General features: G+C 43.7%; 1 protein-coding gene across 1 annotated transcript in view; it reads left to right on the plus strand.

The window, feature by feature from the left end:
- LOC146817631 (uncharacterized) overlaps positions 1-25,832 on the plus strand; it is a 289,744-nt gene that overhangs the window by 94,826 nt on the left and 169,086 nt on the right. Inside the window, exon 6 of the mRNA XM_085609647.1 lies at positions 7,618-7,734. Coding sequence (XP_085465773.1) covers positions 7,618-7,734 — 117 coding nt within the window. The remainder of the gene's footprint in view (positions 1-7,617; positions 7,735-25,832) is intronic.

The raw sequence follows: 25,832 nt of genomic DNA on the forward strand, positions 1-25,832 counted from the left end.
TACCCTCCCTCACTTAAGAGCCAATGGAATACGGCATACAAAACAACAAACTTCAAACTACAAAAGGGTGATCATGGAAGAAATACTAATGCTGTACATATTTCCAAAATTAAATGACAATGTCCAAATCAATGCTACCATAGTGGTTACAAAGCTGAATACACCCTGATGTATGTTTTATGCACGCATATCCTTACAATTGCCAAAAAAATATAAAAAGGAATATATATATATATATATATATGAAAGAATTTTTCCGTATAGAACCCTCAGAAATGTTCACCAAGTCCCAGAGGGTCACAGAAAGGCAGCACACCAAACAGCAGATCCAGGTCAGTTTAAAGTTGCTCATTTCATGTTTATTTGCTTTTTTTCTTTACTTACGTTTTCAAAATGCGAAGTGCAAACTGCATCAGGTAATAACAAATGACCTACGCGTACATATACATACATAAAACATTATGTTAAAAAACCCTAGAAATTCACTGAAAAAAAACCCAAAGGTTACCAGGACGTTATAGTTAGGAAATAGCATTAGAAAATCATAGAAATGAACTGAAAAAGCTAAAGGCTACAGGATTGTTAAAGTTAGGAAATAGAATTAAAAAAAATCTCAGAAATTCACAAAAAATACAAAGGTTACAGGGACGATATAGTTAGGTTCAGATTTTACACACACAAAACCATAGAAATTCAACAGTTAGAGCTCTCTCAAGTAACTATAACTCGTGCTCTAAGGTAACTGTAAACTATAATTTTACAGTAAATGTTGCAGTGATATTATTAGTGATTCATAGTAGATGTAATGCGTGATGTGACATGTGGGGAAATAAGCAATTCATGGTGAAGGTGCGAGTTATAGTTATCTCAGGCCCTTGCGGCCTACCTCTGCATGCAGCCAATCCCACGCCATGCTCGGCCAAAGGCTGTGGCCGGGTCCTGAGGCCAACCCCCCTCCAAAGGCAGCGCACCCAGGAGGGGGGCTCACAGCCCCCCTCCCTGGGCCGATTTCGGCTCCGGGTACCCCATGCCCTGGGGCCCACCACATTTTTTTAAGGGATGGTGGTATGTAGCCCCTCTTCCCTGGTATTATTTGGCCCCAGTGACCACATTCCCTGCGATCTGGCCGAAATTAGAAATGGGGAGGGTTGACACGCAGCCCTCCTCCTGGGCCTGGGGTCCAGTGCTTAATTTATGGGAGAGAGGGGTACACAGACCCCTTCCCCAGGCCGATTTATGGCCTCAGGGACTCCATCTCCCAGGGCCCGGCCATACTATAAAGGGGAAGGCGGGCATGCAGCCCCCTCCCAAGGCCAATATTAGCCTAGGGACCCCATCCTCCCTGGGCCTATATAATTAATAATGGTGAGGGGGTCTACACGGCCCCCCTACCCAGGCTGTTTTACAGCCCTGGGGCCCCCATCGCCTGGGGCCTGGCTAATGTTTATATGGGGAGTGGGCCATGGAACCCCCCTGTCTGGGCCTATATTGGCCCCGGAGACTCCATCCCCTGGGACCCATTCAATTTTTTATTGGGGGGCTGCACAGCCCACCTTCTGGGGTCAATATTGACCCCGGGGACCCCATCCCCCGGGGCCCTGCCCATAAATGGAGGGTGCCCTGGACACCACTCAGGGCACCCACTGCATGTTTGTTGGTGGCTACGGGGAACCCCACTGCCCCCATGGCCCCAGCTCGCCGCCTCCAGGGGGGCCAGCATTGCTCCCGACCTAAGGGACCAACTAAAAATACAGCTCCCTGCATGCAGGAGCAATTTTTTGTGCACAGCGGGGACAGGGTTGAGCGCCCCCGGGCTGAATATGCCCCAGGTAGACGGGGCATGCAGCCCCTACTCTTTTTTGGAGCCAGCCAGGCCTCAGGGGTGGCGGTGCCTGGGGGTAAAATCATCCCAGGAGGAGGTCCGCGCGCCACCCCTCTCCATTTCCATTTTCAACTGGGCCTCAGGGGATGGGTTTCCCAGGGCCATAATCGGCCTGGGGAGGCGGGCCACATGTGCCACCCATCCCCCTATTTTATAAATAAATTACCCCAGGACTAGGCCCACCAGGGGGGGCCAAAAATGAAACTGAGGGTAACAGACCTTGCTTTTTAAACAAATGTTCCCACGGATCCTCCGCAAATTCTCAGGAATTTTTTTTAAACAAAACATTTTTTGGGCCTCTTTGTGAGACTGCAACATCAAGCCTAGGGGTCAGGGTATTCCTACCCTGCCCCCTTTTTTGTCGTAATTCTGGTCAGCTGCTCAGGCTGTAGCCGTGTTCAAAATCCCTATGGGAAATTGTATGGGGAAAGCGAGTTTTGGGACTGCCTCTTTTTCTCGGCCCCCGCTTAACAGAAGCTGAAATTAATGGCAAACTAGTTTTGAAAAAGTCATAAAGATTTGTCAAGTGGGTACAAAGTTATAGGTTAAACAAAAAATGCTTTTCCGATGGTAATTAGGTCTTAACTATAACTACCTACTAGCTATTACCAGTAGAGATAATATATACACACAACACACAATAACAAAGGGGTGGAGGGTGCCACTCTTCCCTTGTCCTCCGTCACAAGAACCTAACACACCAAAAAAGGGGAAGAGGAAATTAAATCCCACATAAACATACTCCATCTCTCGAAAACCCTCAGTGGTTTTAAAGTTGACACCCACTAGGTAATTGCATGCTTCATCATAGGGAATGCTACAACCCTCTGGTGCAGACTAACACACAGAGTGGAGCAAAAAAATATTTTTTAATTTTTGGAGCAAATGCCCCAACTTTACAAGGATCCACTGTGCAGAATAACATTAAAACTACCTAAGAGAGTTACCTCCCTATTTTACTGCTTCCACAGCAACATCTTCAACAATTTCAACATCCAACCCACCACCCTTGACCTTGACAACCTCAACCAACCAGCGAACACCAGTCAAATCATCACCACCTGGTCACCGCTCACTGCTCTGACCACCTCAGCCATCATGTCTTCCATCCACTCTGGGGCACCCACTGACCCCTGCACCCACCACCTCTACATCCTTGCGACTACCCAATCAGCACGCAACTCACCAGCCTCTTCAACACCTCCATCTCCACAGCTATCTTCCCGGACAGTTGGAAACACTTAGATGTTAGACCCTTCATAAAGAAAGCCTCCGCTGACCCCAACATCTGAAAAAACTACTGTCCGATCTCCCTGCTCCCCTACCTGGCCAGAGTTCTTGAGAAAACCATCAACCAGCAGCTCACGGAATTCCTGGAACAAAACCATCTACTGGACGCCTCTCAATTAGGATTCAGTGCAAACCACAGCAATGAGACTGCACTGATAGCCACCACAGATTACATCAGAACACTCCTCGACCGTGGGGAAACTGTGGCCCCAATCTTATTCGACCTTCTACAGGAAACTCATCTTTTAAAAGCAGATCAGCAGAGACTGAAATCAGGGAACTTTCCCACACAGCTTCATGCATCAGTTCCTGCTAAGAAAGCGGGGGTGGTCATCCTTCTCCAAGGCAAACTCAACTTTGTGGTAAAGACAGTTACATGCGACATGGAAGAAAACTGGATAGTAATAGTAGGAAAGTATGTTGGGCTGCCTCTTATGATCACAACTATGTGCTCCCAATAAAGGACATGAAACATTTTTTATCCTACAATTAAAAACATCATGCACATTTCTTATAATACTGTTATCATGGGGGGAGTTCAATTATGTGATGTACCTCGTGCAGGGCAAGTTTCACCAGCATGTAGGCAGAATACCAGCACTCTTAATCATGGGACAGAACATGCTAGCAGAATTGGGCCTTATAGACATTGGTGTCTCCAACACTCACTCTAGATAGACTTCTCTCACTTTTCAATGGCGCATCAAACCTATGCACACAGCAGTCATATATTGCTGGACCAACAACTATCCTCTCCCATGGTCCAACGTACATATTTCTAGACTGGTCTGCTTTTGGGGATCGCAGGAAGGGTGGTTCCTGGCACCCAAATGGCTCCCTCTGACATACTCTGTGACCCTACACAAGGTCTGTGAAACGATCAGAGAATACCTCACACTAAATAACACAAGGGAATTGCATATAAGAGTGGTATAGGATACCTTAAAAGCAGTGGTAAGAGGGACCCTTCTCAAGGAAGCAGGTGGGAAGTGGTGGTGCAAACCCTAGAAGGAACACCCAAGACAAATGCCGCTAAAAAGATAGTGAGGCAGTTAACGGCTCTTCGAATAAAGTTAAATAAATTCTGGCGAGAGTTAGGGCCTGATTTTATGAAGGATGCAACACCGCAGGAATTCTATTGGCTAACAAGCTTTGGACTAAAAGAGCACAGAATTTCAACATGGAAATGAAAAATGGGAAAGGGGAAACCCAGGAATCGAAGTAGGAAAAAACTCAAGCTTTTCAGGAGTTCTATGAAAATCTATATACTGCAGCCCCATCTGATACACTAGAAATCCATACACATCTGCATTTAGTCACACTTCCTGAAATACCCCTCTCAAGAATGGGACACTCTAAAAGACCCCATAGAGATTTGTGAAGTATTTTCAATGATTAAAGTTCCAAAATAGACAAATCCGCAGGCCCAGAGGGCTATACATCTCCATTTTACAAGCAGTTATCTCCAGCGTTGGCTCAGATCTAAGCGCAGGGCTATGATAGCATGGGCTGCGAGTGCGGTCTTACACAACCAGTGGCCAAAGCAACCAACAACTTGCTAGCCAAACCTGGCAAAGACCCAACCCCAGACTCCCGGTTCAACCTAGACGCTAAAATCTTCACCCAGTTTCTGGTGAACGGTCTTCTCAGTGGTGTTGCTGCTGTTGATCCATGCCACTGAGATGGGATTTATCCCTTTGAGACCGGCCGGCGAAAGCACAAAAAGGGCGCTTCATTTAATAGAACTGACACAGACGTTTTCACTCGATGGGGAGAAAGCGTTCAACACTGCGCAGAACGGGTATGAGTGCTGGATTTAGGGTCTGGATCAATAGAATGTATACCTCATCTTGGCCAGAATAAGAATAAATGGCAAAACATCGAAATTTATCACGATAAACATAGGAACTCAACAAAGGTGACCTCTTTCCCAACTACTCTTCACCCTGTCTCTAGAACACATCCTACAGAAAATAAGGGAGCACCACAGCATAAAGGGCATTGATTTCCATCAAGACACTTTCAAAGTAGCCACCTTCGCCAATTACATTTTGTTATCCATCACCACTGCAGGCCACTCTGTACTGGACTAATGTCAGTTCGCAAGAGGTGCAGGATCCTTGTGGATCCCTAAATAAACGTACATAAATTGGACAGTCTGGTAGTATATGGAGGTCACGCACTGGCTACAAAATTGAAAGACAAAACCCCCTTTAGATGTACACTGCCTGGCCTAACGTATCTCAGTATGTATCTGTCCCCAAATCTATATGAATGCGCCCAAAGTAACATTAAACCCTTCATGAAAGGGACTAAGGCACTCTTGAAATCCTGGCAGAAGGATGCTTTGTTATGACTTGGGCATCTCGCCTTATTAAAGATGGTGGTACTACCTAAAAGCCTCTAACTTGTCCAAGCCCTACCTCTCCCTCTTCCCAGAGGGAAAATAACCCAACTACAGGAACTTGACAGCTCCTTCATGTGGGAGTGGAAGAAACCAAACATGCATAAAAGAACTTTCACACTACACCTAGTTCAGGGAGGACTGGAGATGCCAGACCTCTGCCGATATTATGCGGCATCCCAAACATGCTATATTGTTGAATGGCTCCGATGGGAAACCAATAATATCTGGTGCTTCGTAGATCACAACCTTACAGCCCATCCTCTAGCGAGAGTGCTCTGGATCCCCAAAAAGCAGCACTGCCAAAACCTTTGTGTTTCGCCCATCACTCTTGTGACTTTGTAAACCTGGCACAGCTTAGCACGTGATTTCATTTAGCTACATACACTCCACCCCTGACACATATCGTAGGAAACACAGACTTCACCACCGGGTTGTATAGGAGACTAAATAGGCATTATAAATCCTAGGGATATTATTGGCTGTGTGACTTCTTCAACAGAGAATAACCCCACATGTTTAAAAACTTTAAAGCAATATATCACATTCCAGAGGGGATTAAGATATCACTATTTCCAGATTAAAGACTGGATCTTACATCCTCAGGTCAGTGAAGGTGTGACAAGACCACTCACAACCTTTGAGTGAGTCCTTCAAACGCACTTAGTATCCCTGATCTACACCCTCCTTAATGCTACTCCCGCCCAACTGTACTTCGCACACCAAGAGAAGTGGGATAAAGAACTCCAGACACCTCTCTCTTCCAAATATTGAAAATATATCTTTAAACGTGAAAACAACTTTGCTCATAATGCTCAAGATTGGGAAGTCCCATACAAATTTTTAGCTGTCATTTCAAACCAGCATTCCTCTTGAAATAGACAAAACATGACCAAGGCTTTATTGGAGGCATCAAGGGGAGGTGGGTACAATACCTAATAGTCTTTGGGTATGCCTGTGAGAGATTGGAGTATTAGGTGAAGGGATGACAAAGCACCTCAAATAATAAACCAACTATCCTTGTCAGGGTGAACCACAAAAGTCACTAACTAAATCTGTGCTTAACCCTCTGGTAGCTTGACACAAAGCAGTGAGGCTTAATTTAGAGCCAATGTGTAAAGTATTTATACAGTATTGAAACTGTAATAAAGTGAAAACATAACACAAGAACAATCTCAAACCAAGTTAGAAAAATAAAGTAAAATTAAAAAAATTAACTGACACTAAAATAAGGAAAGTCCAATCAGTAGAAACGGAGCTCTGAATTTTAAACTTTTAATGCTCAAAATAGTGCCAAAAAGCACTAACCGCGGTCACCTGGTTGCACTTGAGTGGGACAAATCAAAACTTAAGGCCAACTGTAATGGAGTGCTTGTTGGATACAAGGACCAAGTTTGGCCTGGTGAAAGGTTTTACCTTTGGATTTAGTCCCTGGATTGAAAGTCAAAAATCCTCAGCGGAGCAAGGCAGCAGGCTGTGGCTGAAGAGGGCTCCACCTTGTCGAATAACTGCGGTGAAGCTGTTGACTTTTGGTGGGAAAGCTCAGACTCGTGGAAATGTGAATTTTGCACCCAGAAAAGGTCCCTAACGGGTCAGATATTTTTCACGCCTTTGCCATGTGGAGATTTCTACCTTCCGACTTCTACACTTTTTTTGGAGCTCGGATTCTTCCATAGAGTATTAAAACTTAAATAATTTGTTACACTGACCCTAAAGTAACATGATATTGTTTTACCTGTTTTACCTGGAGACTGTCACTCAAGAATGTGGGGCAGCTGTTGAATTGTGCTGGGGTTAAGATATTTTACTTCAGCCTGGGGAGCACAAATCTACCAACAAGGAGTATGATTTTGAGAATTTATAAAAAAACTCATTTTTTTTCTATAATAATGTATTTTTGTATGCAGTGTATTAGAATAACATTGTAAACGATTAATACATGGTACTATAACTATTGCTGCGTGCTTTCGTTATGGTTAGGCATTTATGTTTTTCTGTAATTCTTCCAGTTTACTCTAATCCATTGCATTTTGTCTTTCAGTGTGTTCTACTTAATGACGCTTTTGAACTGTTCAATTATATTGATCGAAGTCAGCTAACCTCGGAATTTGGTGGTTACTTAATATACGAACATGAACACTGGGTTTCTTTCCGAAAGGTAATTTTTATTCTACTAATGTTTTCAAAATTAACTTCTCGTTTGGAAGCACAACAATGCATGCGTAGTTTTGATTACCTGGATGGTACACCACTCACTATGACGTTTTTCAATGTTTGTGGTTAAGAAGAATGCCCTTTCTTTTTCCTGTCTCATCTCATCCAGGGAACCGTCCAGTCAAATTCCTCATACTTTACTGTATGTTCTAAATCAGGGCACCTATTTGTCTTACTCCTACATCATTTCGCATTTCCTTCAGATTCCTAGCCTATTTGTACAGAAGGAAGAGGGACCAGAATATCTGTATTATCTAGATCTTTTTAAATGTGTGCTGTTAAAATAAAAAAAATCCTCTTTTTCTTGTCTAATCTCCCCCAAGGTACCCACCAATGTGTCCGTAAATTAACCCAGACTGCGTGTCCTCAGGGGTTCATGTGGCTTTCCTCCCCTCAGCCCATTCATTGTCCATTATTGTGGTCCTATCACAACCTATCACCACAATCCCCTCCACAAGCATTTAGCATCGCTCTTCAGTTCCCTTTAGGATGGCAGCGTGGTGGGAATGGCACAAAGACACAGATGGATGTTCGGATCCAGCAGCGGACAATGATAGAAGAGCTGCAGCAGAGTAAAAACTAAGGGGGTGATTATGATGGCGGTGAAACTGCCACTGCAAGCTGCCTGTGGCGGTTTCACCGCCATCGCCAATCACTTCCCCGCCCGGCATATAATGATGGTGGGCGGTGTGCTGGCAGATGCAAAGTCCGCCCACCACGGGTCCACCACAGGCAATCGTTCCAATTGCCAGGCAGACCCAGCCCGCATCCCTAAACTGGTGGCGGTACCTAGCTGGCACCGCCCGCCAGGTTAGGATGCTGCAATCTGCAAGCCTTTGAATGGCAGTTCCTCTGCCATTCAAAGGTTGGCGAAGAGTGACTTTGGGGGCCCTTTGCGGACCCCCCTTGTGCAGGGGCACTTTCGTTTGGTGCCCCCTTACATTTCCCTGCACCAGGTGCCTGCCACATAGTGCAGTCAAAAATAAAACGTGCACTTTTAACATAGGGGAAGGTGCAGGACCCGCTGCAATGTTAAAACTGCATTTTGCTGCCGCCATGGTGGCGGCTGCATTGTAATTAGTAGTGCGGGACCGCCGCCATATAGGCGTGCGGTCCCTATCCCCTTGACAATGGCAGACGGACTACAGTCCGTCCACCGTCGTAATGAGCCCCTACGTTTCCATTTAGTTTGTTGTATAGGCTGTGTAATGCTAGTAATATAACAGCACAACAGCGCAGTTTATGTTTTGGATCATAGCACAGCTTTGCGACGCTTGCCATGAAGTGTCTGAGTTCGATGCCAAAGCAAAGCTTCAGTTGATGCCGGTGCAGCTGTTCCTGGCCAGCTTGCCCTCTTCCCTCCAAGGCTTGGAAGTGGATGGTGCAGGAATACTGCAGGCTCAGCAACTGGCGGAGAAGGTATACTTGTCACCTCTACTGAGTTAGGCCGTAAGCTGCTGCTTTGTAGGGATGCCTACCACCTAACTATTTTCTTCTGCATTCCTTGACTTTTTTTAATCCTGCTGAGTCATCTCAATATTGCCTTAATTACAAATCAGTTATGGAGAGCCTGTGCTTCTTGTATTGCGGTGCGACTTGTGATTTCAACTATGTACGCATAGGTTCATGGCTGGCCCAGCCAGTTGCTCAGGTAGCTGACAGTGCTTGTATGAAACCTCATAAATCTGTTCCACCCGTGGTAAACACAGAAAGCCTAATTCACTAAGGTAAACTTACACTTTTTGTGTAAGTTTACGATGTTTTGCAATTCACAAGCAATTGTTACGAGTAATAACTTTAAAACTGCTGAATCTTCGCCTTCGTGGCAGAAACTCCACACATAAAAGGATAGGCTGTCTTAAAGATACTATTTGTTACATTGCTGTGCGAATTACAAGTAATCGTAAAGTTACAGAAGTTTAAGTTTACTATTGTGAATCAGGCCCAGAGTCTTTTATTCCCTTAATGCGGTGGGTAAACTGTTTAGGCCCATCATAACATTTATGTAGTGTGGCGAAAGATTTGTCCAGAACACTAAAGGCGAAAGTCCTTCGGGTGTAACAACCAGAAGGATTTTCTTTTTAAAAAGGAAAGTCCAGAGTGGGACAGTGGGTGAAAAGCAATAGGTTGTACCAGTACCCAGAGTAATTGCCAGTGGTTTAGACTATCTGCAAGCATTCCTCCCATCACCTTTTGCGTGTTTGATGCAACGTCCTAAGTGGCCAAGGGTGTGCCCTGGTGTGGGTCCTTTGCACGCTGTGCCATAGGATCCAAGCTGTACCTTACCGAAGAGACCCAACAAAACCAAAACTGGTCTGGGTCTGCTTGTGTTCCGTTTTGGAAGGGCTTTGCCTGGCAGTTCGGAAGGGATAGCTATTTGCTTATTTCTCTCCAGAAGAATACACAAACTGGAAGACACTAACACATGCCTGGGTTCAAAACCCCTAGGCGTACTTATTACTGAATTGTAGAATAATTTCAACAATAAGAGGTGAAAATCACAAATAAAATCCGACTCAGCAAGTATAGTTACCAAGGTGCCTTCCCTCGCTTTTCCCCTAGTTTTTCGATAGAGCTTCTGTGAAGCCTTAAGTGCTGCAGATCCTAACTCCAGCTGCCCATCCACAGTGTTTGCAGAGCAGATTCACGTTACAATAGTGTCAGTTTATAAATGCACAAAAGCTGCTCACCCCCCAGCCTCTTAATTTATGGACATTTTTGTGAAAGGTTGTTGGAATGAGGAACTGCCTGCACTGATATGTTTTCTAGTAAAGATATATGTCAGTGAGGTTATGGCGGTCTAGACCAACCAAAAGTCCCTCATTTATATCATGTAATGTATTTCTTATGATGCCTTCGGGATCAAAACCCATGTCCTCAGTTCTTCTGATGTTGGGCCAATATCAAGTGATGTGATTTCTTATGATGTCCTTACCAAACCTAGGGTCACATTTGTGGCTGTCATCACTACATTAATAAATGACTTTGAATCTTGAAACATTCTATCTCTTTTTGGTCGCATAATGTTGGCAAGTAGGAGAAAGCAGAGGGGAGAAGAAAATGGAGGGTGAAGCGACACCTGTGTTTTTTTTACCACATTCATTCCCTTTTCCATCCTCTACAAGTGGCACTTCACATAGTGTAGTTCTCAGGTGTTGTCACCTCTTACACCACTGATACATTGTTTTAAACATTTTTACTTTTAAAGCTGGGTAACTGTTTTTATCATATGTTCTAGTTTTATCTCAGTACATAGCTACAATTGCCAAGGGCACTGCAAGTCAGAAGAGACTCGCTTCCTGTTTAACTAACATGATTTTCTGACACTGTGCTTGCAATTTAAAAGTGAAATAAAAAGTTGAAGAGTGCATCATGCTTTTGGCTTGATATACAAAGTTGACCGAAGGTAGCACAAGTGACACCGGCACCTCTTGGCTGAAAATAGGACAGATTTAAAGTGTTATACATGACATAGTACCATTTGGGGCAGAGGCAGTATTTGAGCCCATGTTAGTTTGTGAAAGCTTACTTTGTCCCATTACTATTGACTTTAGCAGTGGTTCTTTTTTTAAAAAAATTAGACGCTTTGGCAGTTGTAGGCGCTCTCTCTACACCTAAAATCTTACACTCGAAACCACGCCCAATAGTTGTGTGAATCAGGACAGTGTTACCCTCAACTTCATAAGGCAATGTGTCCCAGAGAAAAGGTAAAAAACATCCTAAAATACAGTTGAATAAGAAAGTACTGACTCAAAAAGTGAGTTCTCGAGCGGAATTCAGAGAAACCATTAAGGTTCGTTACAAAAATTCAAAAGGTACAATACAGGTTAATAGAATGTAGAAACTGTTGGGTTAAATAAAATTCAGTTACCATAAAGGTAATGAATTCAGAATTATGTAGATTAAAGAAATGATGAGTTCCCAATATGCATAAAAATCAGTCAATCAGCATCCCTAGTAGAACCCAACAAGATTCTGGCTCACCCCAAAATTCAAGGGTTTACATAGTTCCCCATAGATGAGTATGGACCCTTAGAAGAGTATGGAAACTGCAAAGTCACTGTGGTGTAAACAAAAAAATAATTTTCCAACAAATTAGAATACAGACTTTAAAATCGTCAGATAGCCCTATCACCTTAGCACTAACCCACTTCATGACATGGATTCAGTCCTTCTGATCTAATGTCATCCAGGGGTGTCAGAACAAACTAGTTACATAAACAACAGTGAAGCATTGTAAATGAATGCAATACTGCATGCAGGCGAATAGGGCTTGGAAACATGTTGCAATAATGAGCCTGTGCCAGAGGGTCTTCTTCGAGAAAAGTGTATTTTCTATATAAACAGATCCACATCGTTCCTGGTTACGTGCAGCAGAATTATAAACAAAGCATGAACATGATGAGACCTCCATTTTAAACAAGATGGTGTCAATGCCTAGCCGAGGCCTACTTAGCAAAAGCCAGAAAACCACACTATAACGAGTCATAGAAAAATCGTTTCAATGGCAATAGTATTATATCAACATATGCATGTGATCTCTAGTGTAAATCATTATTTTGCCCACTGTGAATAATGCATGTTTTTGATTAGTGCACAAAAGCTCCCTCACAGTTCACCAGAGCTCTTGGGTTTTTGTTCATGGTCTTTGTATTGTTCTCGACCAGAGGGAAAGGCGGCCTTGAGATAGATCGCACATCTTGGCGACAGCACATTGACGTTGCTTTTTTCGATTTTCCTTTATTCTGTGTTAATGTAAGAGAACCTGATGTACTTTGCTCAATTATGTTACCTAGGAGAACCCGTTGCCACGTAGACTGAGCGCTGTAATCCTCTTCAGCCGGGTTTCTACTGCGTCGTTGCGATTTTGAAAACGTGTTAAGGGGGAGTGACAAATCAGTATTTCTTTGAAAGCCTGTTTAACTTTTCCTTCTGTTTCTAAATGACTGTGTGGGTGTGCATAACTAGGGCATTTTTAGTTATGAATTTACTTGTGGTGAATCCCTACCACAAATTAAGATACAAAGCTTAGGTCAGTTTACGGATAACACTGGCTGCTATGCTAAAGCCTGAAAAAAAGTGTGTAGGGTCGATAATCATCATTATTCAGGTACATTTATTTTGAGACTGCTCGGCCAGACTTTGAAGCTTAAAAAGGTGGGCCTAGTGGGTCCTGTGTGCTATGTTAGCAAGGTCGGCCTAGCAACTGTGAGCACACAGAAACCTTGGAAATCTGTATCACTGTGGCATGGCCAAACATTGCATGGATTGGGGATTGTGTTAGCCTCAAATTCTATGAGTCTAGGTGTCCTTAGAGACAATATTTAAAACAGCATTTCAAAATGTAGTCAAGAAGATAGGACTGACTCAATAAGTATGTTTGAGATTGGAAATTAGAAAACCATGAATGTTCATTACAAAATATAAAGACACAATGTAGAAAAGGGTAAATTGCAATTGCAGTAGTAAACTCCTTAAATTAGATAGATGTAATTTGCCATGTAGGCCATCAAATTCAAAATATTATATGTATGGACAAAAATCTGAGAAATGCTAAGTCTAAAGTGTGCAGCAAAATCAGTAAGAAACCAGACAGCATCTCTAGTGGCTCAGGAAGGGTCTCTTGCGCACACTTAAATTCAAGGGCTTATTTTCATTTTTTTTGCATAGAAATTACAGGAACTGCAAAGTCAGTATGATATGATCATTGCTCTGACAAATCACATGTTCACATTAAAAACATCACGTAACCCTATCACCTTAGCACTAACCCACTACATAAATACTGATTCGCCTAATGTAACGTAACAAAAAGGTTTCCTCTAGCAAGCCCTTCGAGAACAGTGTCATCCAGAAATAAACAATCCACATCTTGCTGCACTAAGGGGATGATTACAATGGCGGAAGGACCGCCACTGCCAGCCGTACTGTGGCAATCTCTCCGCCATCGAACGACGATTCACCGCCTGCCAGATTAGGATGGCGGGCGGATCCAGACCGTGGCGGGCGCAAAGACCGCCCATCACAGATCCGCCACTGGCAATCATCACGATTCACGATTGCCTGGCGGAGCGGTCTGCATACGTAAAATGTTGGCGTTGCCTAGCAGGCACCATCCGCCAAATTACAATGCTGGCTACAGCCAGCCTTTCCATGGAAAGGCAGGCAGGGATAGGTTTCGGGGGCCCGTTGCGGGCCCCCCTCGTGTTGCGGGAGGTGTGGGTGCACTGGGGGGTACTCATGGTACTCCCCTACATTTCACTGCACTAAGTGGCAGGCACCGTGTTGTGTCTGCCACATAGTGCAGTGAAATGCACAACCTGCATTTTTTAAATTGCGGCAATATTAAATTGCAAGATGAGACCCCCATGGTGGCGGTCGCATCCTAATTTGGAGTGCGGTACCGCCACGTGCATGGTAGGCAGTCCTGATCCCTAATGACACCTTAATGTCAAGGTAGAAATGTAAACCCAGAATGAACATCATAATATGCCATTCATTTTGAACAAGAGGGCATTGAGATCTAACAGAGATCTAGTTAACCTAAACCAGAAAAAACACACTTTAAAACACTGTAATTTCCTTCAATTACAATAACTCCATGTCAGTATACATGTGTGAATTAGGATGCAGAGTGACTGATATTTGTGCCCATTTTAGTTTAAATGGACGAAAGCTCACTTAGTTCCCCCCCTGATGATTACATCATTATTAGTACCCAAACTATTTACAATATGGTATGCATCACTTTCTGAGTCTTGTTTCTCGATTCTTCCAACATATTAAGTTGGCTATATACTTGCTCTTTGGCATCTTCCAACTCCATTTCTTCCCTTTTATTGGACTTCATTGATTCCTTCTTTCACCCAAAATGTAGACCTATTTTAGAAGTGATTAATTCAAAGAATTTAAACACCTCCGATCAGCCAACCACGCCCTCGCCGCCGTCCCCCGCATCCGAAGAGCGACTACAGGAGGAAGGTCCTTCTCCTACCTGGCCGCCAAGACCTGGAACTCCCTCCCGTCCGACCTGCGCCTGACCCAAGACCACCTCTCCTTCAGGAAGAAGCTGAAGACCTGGCTGTTCGAGCAGTAGCGGCACCCCCCCTCCCCAGCGCCTTGAGACCCTACGGGTACGTAGCGCGCTTTATAAGTGTCACTGATTGATTGATTGAATTATTGCACAAGTTAACACAATGATTACATGAGTTAATATGCACGCAGAATGCCTCCTCTTGTCTCAAACCATTTACCAACCTTTCTAAAACCCTTTCCAATCTCACTAAACCAGGAACCCACTGAGTTCCACAAGCCATACTCTGAAAATGCTTTGACTTCACAAAAAATACATATAATATTATTAACATATGTGTTAAAGAGTTTACTATTATCTGGGATGAAGATACAACATTCTCCTACCCTCAAACCCCAACAGCCTCTGCTCTTCTTCACAAGAAAAACGTCTAGCACAAGGCAGTTCTGAATAGTCATGATTTGTTTTGAAATTAACTCATTATTTATCTGGGCTAATGCTCCAGCAGAGTTAAAAGCAAGGCGGTCTACAAGCGTAGATAATCTTCTAATCTTCACATCATTCATAGCAACTCCAATAGATGGAAGTATAGCACCCAAGACAGCTAATACAATGTTTCCAAATACACACTTCATTCTCTTTAAACCAACAGCATAACTCATCTCATTTACATGGCAAACCCTCAGGAATACCAAAACAAGGCAACAACTTCCTGCCCAATTACGAGGCAGGGTACAGTAAGCAAGCAGTCTTACCACACACATAATAAATTCTTCTGATTATCGGCACTTCACAAACCTAAAACTCCCCATTGACAAGAAAGCACCTTTAACACTCACTCTCTCCAGCAAACTCAATTGATCTAGTTCCCTTAGGCCCTTGTCAAACCAAAGAAAACTCTCTTCTCCTTTCATTCTCCATTCCTAATCTCGGATGCTCGTTCGACTTTCTAAAACATTTTCTGTTTCAATTTGTTCTCTAATCTCACTCGTGTATTTCCAGTCTTTCTACATTTTCACTGTACTCTCATTATTTTCCCTAACAAATTCTCACTTTTCTTCACTCAAACAACATGCATGCCTCTTTTTAGTTTTGTTAGCTTTCAAATTAATGTGAGCAATCTTTCTCAAATATTTAGGCAAGTCATATGATTCACAGACTTTTCAGCAACAGGAATTTCTTCCAGCTCGTCGTTGAAGTCCGAAAGATATGGCAACAAAACTCTTGCTTATGATAAATGCTAACAATAGCATAGCATGATAGGCTATAGGATAATTGCATTTTGATTTAAGTAGAACCTTCTTCCACTGACAAGAGAAGAAATGTACACACAAAGGAATTCTCAAAATGTATTAGTCTTATGTATTCCTCTAACAAATTTGACTATACATTTTCCTAAAATTATCTCCTAATCTACCCCTTTGCATAAATCATATTTGTTTTATGTTATTGTGCACAATAGTTCACTGTGTGAAGATGAGACATATCTAACCAGAGAAATAAGGCATACAATTAAGCCAATTTTTAACTATTAATATTAGTATCATAGAAACAATGCCAAAAACATTACATCTTTTCCTGTACGTCATCTTCTAGTAAGGAAAATGAAAAATCAGGAGTGAAATTTCAATAATTAGATTTTTAAAAGTCTTCCTTTTTCACAAGTATTTATTTCATATAATTCAGGAACTCTATTGTCTTCTTTCAGAAAAAAATAAAAATCAATATTTTCTGAAAAAGTTCAAAAAGCTTTAGTTTCAAAAACTAAGGTGGCTTTACTTCTTCTGGTTTGTTTAAAAAAATTAATTGGCAATGGTTGGTCAGATCATAGATTTCCATGTATGATTCTTCTTCGCCTTCTGGCAAATACTAGCTAGGTCCACTTAGGAGATGTGTACACTTTGTTTGGCACCCTTTTTCTTTCTGGTCTTTTAGTAAAGGTGATTCATATTCACGGTCACTGTTTTCAGAATCAATTTAAATAGTTTTTGGTTCTTCTCTGATATGTTTTGGTCTTTGAGCCGTCCAGTGTATTCTTTTACTGCTTCTTTTTACTGACTCTGGCCACTTATCTGCTTGATGCACTTGTGGCTACTGTTGAATCTTCTCAACTCACTGTCAAAATTGTGCTTTGATCTGCAACTTGGATCAGTGCAAACTACTTTCCAGTGGGAAGTCTTAAGACCCAGATTTTAGCTTAACTTTTTCACAAAGTGGAGCAGTTTCGGTTTCTTCTTTTTGTTTGTAACCTTGCAATGTTTCTCCTTTTTTCTCAACTTGCTGATTTTCTAACTGGCTACTTGTGGCTGGCATGGTGAGGAAAAGAATGATTATCGCTACATCTTGGACCCCTCTTGCTGAGAGGGGTAGGTTTGGAACCCCCATGGAACCAACCGGGCAGTGGGTAACACCAATATCGATTATAAATGAAAAGGATAGCCATTCACTCTGGTCTGCCTCTAGGACTACACCATGCATGCAATCCTCCTCCCCCTCTGGCATCTTCATTGTGAATTTGTCGCATCCAGTGAAAACTGAGAACAGTCATTACATAGAATCAATAGATTCTGCTAGTACCCTGGATTATACTGCATTTTTTTTTCTCATGTTCCCCTGTAACACTGGAGCTACAAACATGATTCTGCACACTCTGCATAAGAGTGTGTTGGGCTGAGGAAGCAGACTGTGTTTGAATCTGGTTTGCATTCTGCTGCATCTGAGGAAGAAAATCAAGTTGTATTTGATCTGGATTCTGTCTTCACTTGCCCTTCTAGTGCTCAATTTTCGAGCAGATGTAACATGCAGTGCTATTCTTCAGCAAACTGACATTCACATTTGATCCAGAACTATTCACAAACCCTCTACCATTACCTTGGACTTACACTAGCACCATATCACTGTTTATTCCAGCTCCTTGTATCACTTGCCCTCCAAAATTCAAATTCACATTCACACCAGAACCTTCAGGTGACATGAAATCCATATCTGAATACGCCATCTGATTTCTATTGTTTCTCAGAATTTGCTTTGTCTGTGCAATCATCAACTTCTCCTCTGCCTTTTTCTGCTTCGCATCAAACCAATCGCTATAGAACTTTGCATAATTGAGTATTTCATCAGTACTCTTAGCCTGCCAACACATTACACTCTGTTGAATAAGAAATGAGCTCAGAGGTCAACACTAAAACAAAAGCTGATATGAATCCACTACTACCTTCTCTGTCTGTCTCTTTGACTCTACTGTACTTACTATAAATCTGCCTAAGTCTAACTTAATAAGAATACACCAACTCCTTTGGCTCTTGTGTGTCTCTCATTACTTTTGAACAATTTACCTCCTTCTCTAGCATGTTCTTTTTCAAATTCTCTATCACTGCTCTAGATTTTTCCAATACCAAATCAGCTGGAGCATTAATAGGTTAATCTCTTACTGGTTCTTGTTCAGCAAAGCAACAGTAGCCTTGCATTATGCCCATAAATCTTTGGGAACAACAACTTTAAATAACATATTCAGATCGCACCAAAGCACCTTCGAAATTGCCATTAATTTGTGAACTTCCTTATACTATTTATCAGGTTCCTCTTTCAGTTTCATAACATTTGTCATAAAACCATAGAGATCACCCTTGGACCAAGGAATATGCACATAATTGCCTCCATACACTTCTCGTAAAGAAAACCCTGTCATTGATTCTGCTTTAGGTCCACTTATTTCCTATGTCAGTATTCTTCTTGATAGAATTAGCTTTCTTCTGCCAATTGTCCCTGTATTTACTGAAATCACTCCAGCCCTTTATATTCTCGACTAAATCTTTGATATGAGTTAGCAGATTCATTAGACCCATGTTCTCTATTTCTGCTTTACTCAATTCCATTTTATAAGTTTTTTTGCAAACTACTATTTTTGTGTAAATCCACTCTGAACTCTTCTGCTAAAAGATTATTACAAGCCGCATTTGCACTTCTTGCTGTTCCTTTGATCAGATATTTCAATTAATCCGAAATATATACAAGTATCCTATTTATATCAATTGTTATTTGCGCAATTTCTCCAAATTACATTTTCAAGTTAACAATATTAATGTATCTCTTTTCAGAAGGTGTAGTAACCACTGCTTCAACAATACTATCAACTGTATCCACAGACTCTGCTACCTCACTAGATCTAGTTAAAGCCATCTATGCACTCTCTGATGGAGCACTTGCAATACCAAGTGCCGATATTTCTTGTGTACTCATTCCTCATTCGCCTGCACCAATGTCAGGTACTGGCAGTCTCTGTGCCTGTGCACCATCTCTTTAAAGAGGAGGTCTAAAATTCAGTAGGTCTTTCAAGAAACTATCCTCCTCATATGACTAAAATTCCTAATTTCTTTATCAATTTTCAGCTTTCGAATAATAACTTTTCTGCAATGTAACCTCTTTAGATACCTTTTTTCTGTAAGCCCCATTTAGATGCTAACCAATGGCTTATCAAATATTTGAACTGCCTCTTCATCTTCCTTCTCTCTTTCTCTATGGAGATCCAATCCTATTAATTTAGTGTCTCAAATTGTGTAGGCCTAGGTTGTGGCTTTCTCACACACGTTGCATGTCTCAGGACATCAAATTTCAGAATACACAAAGCCCAGCTCTTATCTAACCCAGACGTGTATTCTAGGGACAGGCAGAGGCACAGAATGGTTAAGTAAGAAAATGCAAACTTTCTAAAAGTGGCATTTTCAGTCCTGCAATTTAAAAACTAACTTCACTAAAAAATGTGTTTTTAAATTGTGAGTCCAGAGACACCTAACTTGAATCTCCTATATGCTCCCAATTGAAAGATACACTTGTAATATGTTACAAGACAGCTCCATGCTAACCTTTTGCAGAGATAGGCCTTACTGTAATGAAAAATGAATTTAGCAATATTCCCCTGCCAGAACATGTAAAACACACTGGTTCATGTCTAACCTTTTAAATACACTGCACCCTGCCCATGGGCTACCTTGGGCCTACCTTAGGGTTGCTTTAAATGTAGTAAAAGGGTAGGTTTGAGCCTGGCAAGTGGGTGCACTTCACAGGTCGACATGGCAGTTTAAAACTGCACACACAGACACTGTAGTGGCAGGCCTGAGACTTGTGTGGGTGGCACACTTAGTGCTGCAGGCCCACTGGTAGCATTTGAATTGCAGGCCCTGGGCATACATAGTGCACTTTACTAGGTGCATACCAGTAAATTAAATATGCCAATGATGGATAACCATTCATAAATACAATTTACACAGGGAGCACTTGCACTTTAGCACAAATCAGTTGTGGGAAAGTGACCAGATTTCTAAAACCAGCAAAAACTAAATTTAGCTCACAGTCAAAAACAAGAGTTCAGAAGCAAAAAAGACAGGGGAAAACACCCAAAGATGCCAGGTCTAACATGGGGCCTTCGTGATTCCTGTATTCAGCCTGCACTAAATTGCGGTCATCCTGAACATTTGGATTTGTCCATGTAATGCGTGACCAGATAGCCCCAGCTGGAGCTATTGACTTCCAAGCACTGCATTTTGATTTAATGTTTAAAGAGTTTGTATCTTGACTTTCGTATGTTGGATTTTGCCATTTTGGTTTTATTTTACTCAGATAAATAATGGCAATTTTTCTAAACTGGTATGGAGTACTTTTGTCGGGTTTTCACTGTTACTGTGTGTGTGTGCGCGCGTGTGTGTGCGCAGACACTTTACACATTGCCTCTTCAGTTTAGACTGACTGCTCTGTGCCAAGCTACCAGAGGGTGAGCACAGGTTAACTTTTAGTGTGTACTACACTTACACTGACTAGAGTGTGGGTCCCTACTTGGACAGGGTGCATACCTCTGCCAACTAGAGACCCCATTTCTAATATTGGTGATCAGCAGTGAGGCTAGAACTTGTATTTGTGCATTACATACAGTGATTGGTGTACACTACTTCCATATCTCAGACCACTACATACCAGATTACCATTTTTGTTTTTTCTCTTTCGCCACCTTTTTGAGTTTTTGTGTCAGCCATGTCTCAATCTGGAAAGCCAACAGTTGCACCTACAGCAGTGGAGTTTGAGTAGCAGAAGCTGGAAACATACAATGTGTCCCAGCACAAAGGTTTCTGCAGGGAGCCCAAGTGTTCTTTTAAAGGCCTTACATGAATGGAGGAGCTGCATGAGGTACTGAGGGCAGCCAGGGATGCAGCTGTACACCCATAGGAAGAGAATGATGTTACTGTGGAGGAGGAGGAGGAGGAGGAACCACGTTTGTAACTGGAATGGCTGGAGGATCCAGTATTGCCTGTGGGGGTGGGTGCCAACCTGAATGGTGGAAGAGCTGCCTCCAGAGCTAGCAGTAGTGTTTCATCTAAAAGCTTGTCTGCAACAGAGCTGAAAGACAGGCGGAAAGAAAGAGCTGAAGAGGGAGATTGCAAAACTCAAAATAGAGTTGGAGAAGGTTACATTTTGAATGGAGGAGAAGAAGATGCTTTTGGCTTAGGAACTGAGCTTAAAGGAGCTGGATTTACAAGCAAAGAGGGCTGAATCCAGCACAGATGGTGGCAGCATGTCTTCAGTGCTCTCAGAGGGAAAGGTGCACATACCCAAAAGTGTGCTTGCTGATTATGGAGTTGGAGATTACATCATTTGGTGGTTTCAGGCCTATTGCTTTGCAGATGCACAGGATTCCTGAAAGTGATTGGGGTGCAGGTTTATGGATGCATTTCGCAATGGAGGGGATGGGCCCTAAGAGATGAGTACAGGACAAGATACCCCACTATTAAGGAGGCCCTGATCAGGAGATATCGTTTGACCCCAGAAAAGTGTAGAACAAAGTTTAGGGGGAGTGAGAAACTTGGTCCTCAGGCTTGGGTAGAGTGTGTTGAATCTTTCTGCGGAGCCCTGGATTGTTGGGTGAAGGGCAGTGAGTTAACAGACTATCAGAGTCTGTACAATTTGATTGCATGTACTCACATGTTTAGTCTCCAGCGCTGCACCAGCACTTTTGATTGATATAAGCTGACTGACCCCAGGAAGCCTGCTAAGTAGACAGACCTCAGGCTCAGCAACTGGGTCTAAAAGAAGTTGTGTGTGGGAGACTCCATCAATGGTAGGCAGGGTCCCCAACAAAAGAAGGAGGGGGGACAAAAAAAGTAAGGAGTTCTCTATAGGGCCCCAAACTAGATCCCAGAGTAAGGATTACCAATCCCTTGTTGAGAAGAAGGGTTAGTTCCCGTCAGAAAGGCCTACATGGAAGGGACCCCTGAAGTGTTTTGCACGTAATCAGGAAGGACACTACAAGGGGGAACCCAAGTGTCCCAATAGGGCACAGCCCCCAGCCAGTGGGCAGACACAGGGGGTGACTAGTGTACTGCTTTGGAAGTAGCTCCTCCCAGTTAATGGTGGGGAGCCAGCTGAGTTAACCTTAGTTTCCCTTGGTGACAGTGAGATGGTCCAGAGAACCCTCAAGCCTGACAACACTAGGAAGCACAGGCAGTAGATGACCATTAATGGGAGTCTCTGAGAGACACAGGAACCAGCATGACAACCATCCGGTGTCATCTAGTGTCTTCAGATCAGGTAGTCCCTAATGTAGTGCACCAAGTAGTTGCTGTATACAACAGTGAGCGCCAATATTTGGTGGCTCCGGTTCCCTTTGAATAAGGGAGTCTCAGGTTCCTTCTGGGTAGCTGTGAATCCATCCAGGCCGGTGGATTGTCTGCTGGGCAATGACCTGGAGCATACCGCCTAGAAGGAGGTGGAGGCCAGGTCACACTTGGAGATGTTGGGATTACCTGAGTGGGTATGCCTGACCACACGGTCCATGGCAGCACGTGAGGGTGGTCAGAAGGACCTGAAGCCTGAAAGCGTGGCTCAGGTCTCTGCCAAGAAAGTAGAGGACTAGAGGCATGACCCTCTCCTGCAATTCCCACAATCCTGGAGGAGGTTGAACCTGAGGGGGACGCCCCAGAACCTACAGGGGAAAATGTGGCCGAACTGGGGAACCTGCCTAGGCTGTCCCAGTGGCAGCAGGACAGAGGACCCTCCAGGAAGGAGTTATGTGCAGCGCAAAAAGAGGGCCCTACTCTTGTGGGTCTTCGGAAGCAGACCGAGGCCCAGGCAGCTGGTGACGCCTCTGGAACTCACCTAATCTATTGAGAGAATTATCTCCTGTATAGTGAGCCTAAGGTTGCTGAGGCTGGAGCGACCTGTGTGCTGGTACTTTAGAGCCTTCCTACTGGGTCTGGCTCATGATGTGCCTCTGGCAGATTGTACGAAAGTGCCCTTTTTGACATGGTCACTTCCACTTTTTGCCTGGTATTTGATGTGATTTTGAATGGAAGTGCACTGTGTTCCTGCTAAGCAGGCACCCAGTGTCAGATCTCTTTTCCAAAACTGTGCAATTGCTTACCCAATTGGTGATACCTTTAGTACCCTCTGAAAGTCCCTAATAAATGGTACTGCTGGTACCAAGGGCCTGAGGTGCTAAAAGGGGTCCCCAAAGGCTGAGGAACAAATTGTGCCACCCTAAGGACCCCTCACTGAGCGCATGCAAACTGTAGCTGCAGGCTGTGTGTCTTGGTGCGGACAAAAATGAAAACACAGCAATGCATCCAGCCTGCATGCCATGCCTGCTGACACGGCAGTATAAGTAAGTCTCCCCTACCCCAGGCCTTACTGCTCTATGGACAAGTGCATTATATTACATGTGAGGGAGTAATTGCATGAGCAGATATGTCCCTGTGCTGGTCAGTCCCATTTCTGCCAGTACAAGTGACCAGGGACGCCGTTTTAAAGCATGTTCTAGATCCTGGTGACAACGAGTTCCACCGCTACGTGATGGCGTCACTGAAAATTGCAATGTTTTGTATCAAACCTCTCATATTTGTAAGCCCACACTGATGACAATGTCAGATTAAGTGATACATGCACATGGGGGCACCTTAGAGGAATATACCAGCCACTAGTGTGCTGACATATTGGTTTTCACTAGCCTGCCATCAGATGAAGTTCTGACCCCGAAGGGTGAGGGCATCTGCTCTAAGGGGCCAGACACCAAGCCTGCATGGGCAGGGGGTGTTTTCACCTCCTCCCACAGGATGAGCTGCACATTAGCATTCCAGCGGGTGAGCTTCAAAGGGCCTACCGCTTTGGTATGCAAATCTGTTTTCTCTCACAGGAGAAGAAACTGACTCCCTTTGTCCAGATCCATTTGGCACATGGACAGGCGGGAAAATGATCTAGTCTGATAGGCGTGTCCACCCTCAAGCTAATGCCACACTAAGGTGGGCCACCTGAAGTGGATAATTGGAGGGTTGGAGGAGCACTCCTTTAATGATAATTTAAACCTATTCTAACTGTGGTGCTACAACACTACACTTGCTGTCAACCAAGTGTGGGTAAATTAAAGAGCTGTTACAAGTATGTGAACTTGATGGTGCCGTGCACACTTCAATGGGTGCTGATACCCACGTCTCGTGTGAGACTACCGCTCAAAACATTGACAATTTTAAACCATTGGTTCACCACAATTTATATCAAGATTCAATCATAATGAAAATGCACTTAACAATTCGTACAACAATACAGTCTGTACAATGTTCAACAAATGAATGAAAATATATGCACAATCCTCATTTCAATCACATTGTAGTACAAAAATCAGTCCATGAAATAATAAACAATGGTTCATGAATGCCCGATTCATTTTGGGACGTCACCGTCCCTTCATCAGGGGACAACCTAAAAAAAAACCAATTTGTTATGCTTATATTGCTGTTTCATCATACTTTATATACACATGGGGCAGCATTACCCAACGTGCCTCAAATATAGAGGTGCATGGTCACTTCCTTAAGATGAGCTGATTACCAAGTGAGACCTCATTTATTTAGAAATCTGTTTATTGAGTTTGCAGGTAGCATCACACCTTACATCATACTTAATCAGCGAGCATCATTACATACATCATTCGGCTAAGTGTCAGTGCACAGCGCATGCAGTCTGGTTGCGTTACATTAACTGAAAAGTAAGTAGCAGTGCCCAAAGGTACAACCTGCGAGGCTATGAGTAAATCTACCTCCGTGTGTGATGCTGTGGCCGCAGCCCTTGTGGAGAGCATCCGCTCACCATCTCCTGTACCAGTTACGTGCTAATCCCGGTGCATCCCCAAACAGTTATACAAACAGTGCTAAACTCCCCGTTCCGGAACTGGGTAGCTGTCTCCTCAACAGCCTAGCAACTAAAATAACTCCCAACAGCAGCTCGCAAGTTCTAGTCTAGACGGCCCCTCTCCTCTGACCCCTCTCCCGTCGGGCTCCGACCTCCCCAGCTCCCCCCCACCAGGACTGGTTCAAGCACTAATATTCGATCTGCGGCATGCACTGTCCCCACCTTTAAGCCTGCCATACCCACCAGCGCAGCATCTCGACCAGGCGGACAGCGTACCATCGCCTAGCGCAGCTCCTACAACGCGTCCCTGCCTCCTCCCGGGGCCACTTCCTCCGATTGCAGCAGGGTCTGCAGCATCTCCCCCATTGGGATGCGATGGGCGTCACTCTAAGGCCCAGTGTCTCCTCCCGCTGAAGTGCCACCTCCTCCGCCTTCGCCCACACCAGTAAAGAGCCACGCCATGCTCACACATGCGGCGCAGTGTCTGCCTTCCAGCGTTTGGTGATAAGTCGCTTTGCCACTATGATCCCCAGATCGAGAAAACAGGAGGCCACCTTAGCCGGGGGTGGCCGGTGAAAGAGATGTAGTAAATAAGTGGGCCACTCAAATGGAGTTTCCCGGCCCGTACACCTGCGGAGCTCCCTATGTATCGCCTGCCAGTACATCTGTAGTGCTGGGCAGCCCCACAGCATGTGGAGCAGGTCGGCGTCGACCACTGCGCAGCGGGGGCAGCATGCTTCTACGCGACGAAAATACTTGTTAATGGCAGCCGGCGTAAGGTAGGCCCTGTGCAGGACAAAAAACTGTATTTGACGAAATCTCATGTTTCGAGGTACCCTCCT

Source organism: Triturus cristatus, chromosome 6 (genome assembly GCF_964204655.1).
Source record: "Triturus cristatus chromosome 6, aTriCri1.1, whole genome shotgun sequence".
Taxonomy (NCBI): domain Eukaryota; kingdom Metazoa; phylum Chordata; class Amphibia; order Caudata; family Salamandridae; genus Triturus; species Triturus cristatus.